We start from the raw sequence: 3,665 nt of genomic DNA on the forward strand, positions 1-3,665 counted from the left end.
GTAAGGACTGCAGGTATTTTGTATCACTGGTGTCTGTACAAGATTAGCCTCAGCTGAGTCGATCCTTGGTCTACAGTGATTTCTTTATCTTGCCCCAAGAGAAATATAATTATGGAAATATAATTTCCATTTTCCTTTGTGTTGTTGTTGTTAGGTGCTGTTGAGTCGGCTCTGACTCATAGTGACCCTCTGTACAACAGAACGAAACACTGCCTGGTCCTGTGCCAGCCCCACAATGCTTGCTATACCTGAGCCCATTGTTGCAGCCGCTGTGTCAGTCCATCTCGTTGTATTATAGTATGCTATGTAGCTCTGGTGGTATAGTGGGTGAGGTATTCAGCTGGTAACCAGAAGGTCAGCAGTTCAAATCCACCAACTGCTCCTTGGGAGGAAGATGAGGCAATCTACTTCTGTAAAGATTTACAGCCTTGGAGTCTAATGGGATTTGCTATGAGGCAGAATCGACTCGATGGCAGTGGGATTTTCCTCTATAGCATCAGAAATTCTTCAAGCCATACCCAATTTTTAGAAGTTTCTTTGTGTGCTGTGGTTTTTCAGGGGATAAAGGAGGTATCACTTCTTCTCACTCCTATTTTATTTACAAAAGTATTGCCCTAACATAAAAATACTATTTTTCTGTATTTTCTGCCTATAGCGCTTGGAAAGACACAGCAATACCTCGTGCCAGTGAAAGTGAGACTCTGGCTAAAAACATGAAAAAAGCAAAGGAATATGACAATTTCAGACTTCAAAGATGGATAATCCATCACTGGCACCCATATGTGGAACATAAAAAACAACAACTTAACGGTAAATCCTCACATAGTAGCAATTAGTTTTTGTATTAATTCACAGACTCAACAAACTTAATTTCACCTAGTTTTTACACTTAGACACATACTATTTTTATGTTTAGAGAATTGTCACAGAATGAAGTTAGATCTACTGATTTAAAATATTTAATGAGACTTGTGTCAAAGAATTTTATTGTAATAAAAACAGACATATTTTAAGTCACATGCTATATGCTCATGTGTGTATGGATATATAAATATAAGTCAAAATAAGGGTCTGTAATCAGTTTTTTTTTTTCACTAGGGAGGTGGTATACTAGACATGTTGTTTTTGTTGTGCACTGTCTGATCAGTCCAACTAATAGTGACCCTATATGACAGAGAACAACTGCCCGATAGGGTTTCTTAGGCTGTAATCTTTAAAAGAGCCAGGTCTTTTCTACTGTGGAGCTGTTGGTGGTTTTGGACTATTGACTTTTTGGTTAGCAGCCCAGTGCTTAACCACTGCACCACCAGGGCTCCTGTACTATATGTGTGGGTAACCAAAATTACTTTTTGCAGAGAGCTCTTCATTCTTTACTAAAAAACAAAACAAAATAAACCTCAATGCCATCAAGTTGCATCCAACTCATAAAGACCCCTCCTTGGGTTTCCGAGGCATATCACTACAGAAGTAGATTGCCCAAACTTCCTTCCAAGGAGTGGCTGGTGGGTTTGAACTGGCAGCCTTCTGGTTAGCAGTCAAGTGCCTTAGACACTATGCTACGAGAACTCCTTCCATTCTTTATAGATATTTCATTTAATGTATATATGATGAAACTTAAAGAACAATCATTCTTTTTTACTTAAAACATTGATAGTTGTAATGGTGTATGTGCATGAGAGGACAGGTGCTTGTATAGGATTTGGGAAGCAGGAATAGAGAACTCTCAGCCTTTACTTAGATTTTATGCAGCTCACCAGATATCAATTTAGCTGCTGTAACCCAGAAAATCATTATCTTTTGACAGGCTGCTGTTGGTATCTCAGTCAGAGAGCACTCTGGGAAGATTTTAACATAAGTATAAACCCAAAGCCATTGAGTTGATTCTGACTCATAGAGACCCCCATTGGGTTCATAAGGCTGTAAATCTTTATGGAATTAGATTGCCTTATGCTCATCCCATGGAGCAGCTGGTGGTTTGAACCGGACCTTCTGGTTAGCAACCAAATGCCTTACCCACTATGCCAGCAGAGCTCCTTTAACGTACGTATAGTGGAGGGTTAAATCAGTTGCTGTGGAATTGACTCTGACCCATGGTGGTCTCCTGTATATCACAGTGCAGGTGCACTCTAGTTCTCAATGGCTGTTTTCTTGGAAGAGGATCACCAGGCCTTTCTTCGGAGGCACTGTTGGGAGAACTCAAACCTGCAGACTTTCTATTAGCAGTTGAGCTGGTTAACTATTTGGACCATCCAGGGCCTCTACAAAAACCTGTTACTGTTGAATTGATTCTGACTCATTATGACCCCAAAGGAAATAGTAGAACTGCCTCATAGGGTATCCAATGCTGCAATCTTTTTGGAAACTGACTGCCACATCTTTCTCTCATGGCAGCTGGTGGGTTTGAATCCCTAATCTTTCCTCTAGCAGCTGAGTGCTTAAACACTGTGCCACGAAGGCTCCTCCCAGGGACTCTAACTGCATTGCCGTAGAGTTGATTTCGACTCATAGTGACTCTGTAGGACAGAACAGAACCGCTTCATCTTTTTCCTTTGGAGCAGCTGGTGTGCTCTAACTGCTGGCCTTTCGGTTACCAGCCACTTAACTATAGCAGCACAAGGGCTCTTCAAGGTCTCTCTAAAACCAAAAACCAAATTCACTGCCATTGAGTTGATTCTGACTCATAGTGACCCCCATTGGGTTTCTGAGGCGATAAATCTTTATGGAAGTAGATTGCCCCATCTTCCTTCCAGAGAGTGACTGGTGGGTTTGAACTTAGCCACAAGGTCTTTAGAGACTGTTTAAATGGTTGACTAGAATTTCAAAAGTTTGTTGTAATAACTTTCTTGAAATCTCACATCCTTGATAAACGGCAAGCGCTGTAGCAAAAGCAGTTTAGTTTGTTCAGTACAATGGCCTTTCTACTGCTTTGTTTTCCTCTCTGCATTTCTAGGCTATAATTTTTTATTCTACTTCTTAACACCTCCCTCTTCTTGGCAGCTTCTTGCTCCTTCTTTGTGTTTTTCTTCTCACTGTTCTTCCTTTCCCCACTTCTGCACACACTTCCTCCTTCTTTTCTACTTCTCTGTGTTCATTGGTTCTCTCTCTTGCCTTTTGTTTCTTCCACTGCCCAAAATCTGTCTCAGTGTTAGGTTGAACCATATGGAAGTGTTGATATTCTTTCCACCTTCTCTCCTCATTGCTCTCTTTCCCCTACTGCCATTCATCTGCCCCTTCTCCATGTTTACCTCTTTTCCTTCTCTTCTTATCCCACGTGAAGTTGCTTTCATAGAAAGCAGCACTGTATACTCCCCTTCCTGGCCTGGCCCCTGTGCTTGAGCTTTGACCCCTGGTTAATATAGAGATAAGGCAATCTTTTGAATCATAGGACATTTAATTAAATTCAAAGGCATTAGATCTGAATATTACCTCATCATATTTTTTATAAAGGAGCTTGGAATTTTAAAAATAAGTGATTTGTTAAAAAAAATAGGAAATGATATATATTTTGACATTGCTAACCCACCAGCCACTCCTTGGAAGGAAGGTTGGGCAATCCTACTTCCGCAGTGATACTGCCTTGGAAACCCAAGGAGGGGTCGCTATGAGTCAGGGCCGACTCAACAGCACATAACAACAACAACAACATTACATCTTAATATCTAAGG

At 40.8% G+C, this 3,665-nt stretch overlaps 1 protein-coding gene across 1 annotated transcript in view; it reads left to right on the forward strand.

Moving 5' to 3' along the window:
- Positions 1–3,665, forward strand: part of FBXL13 (F-box and leucine rich repeat protein 13) — a 304,871-nt gene that overhangs the window by 16,802 nt on the left and 284,404 nt on the right. Inside the window, exon 3 of the mRNA XM_007945197.1 lies at positions 656–810. Coding sequence (XP_007943388.1) covers positions 656–810 — 155 coding nt within the window. The remainder of the gene's footprint in view (positions 1–655; positions 811–3,665) is intronic.

The sequence above is a fragment of the Orycteropus afer genome, unplaced genomic scaffold (assembly GCF_000298275.1).
Source record: "Orycteropus afer afer isolate SDZICR_OR568_19922 unplaced genomic scaffold, OryAfe1.0 scaffold00007, whole genome shotgun sequence".
Taxonomy (NCBI): Eukaryota; Metazoa; Chordata; class Mammalia; order Tubulidentata; family Orycteropodidae; genus Orycteropus; species Orycteropus afer.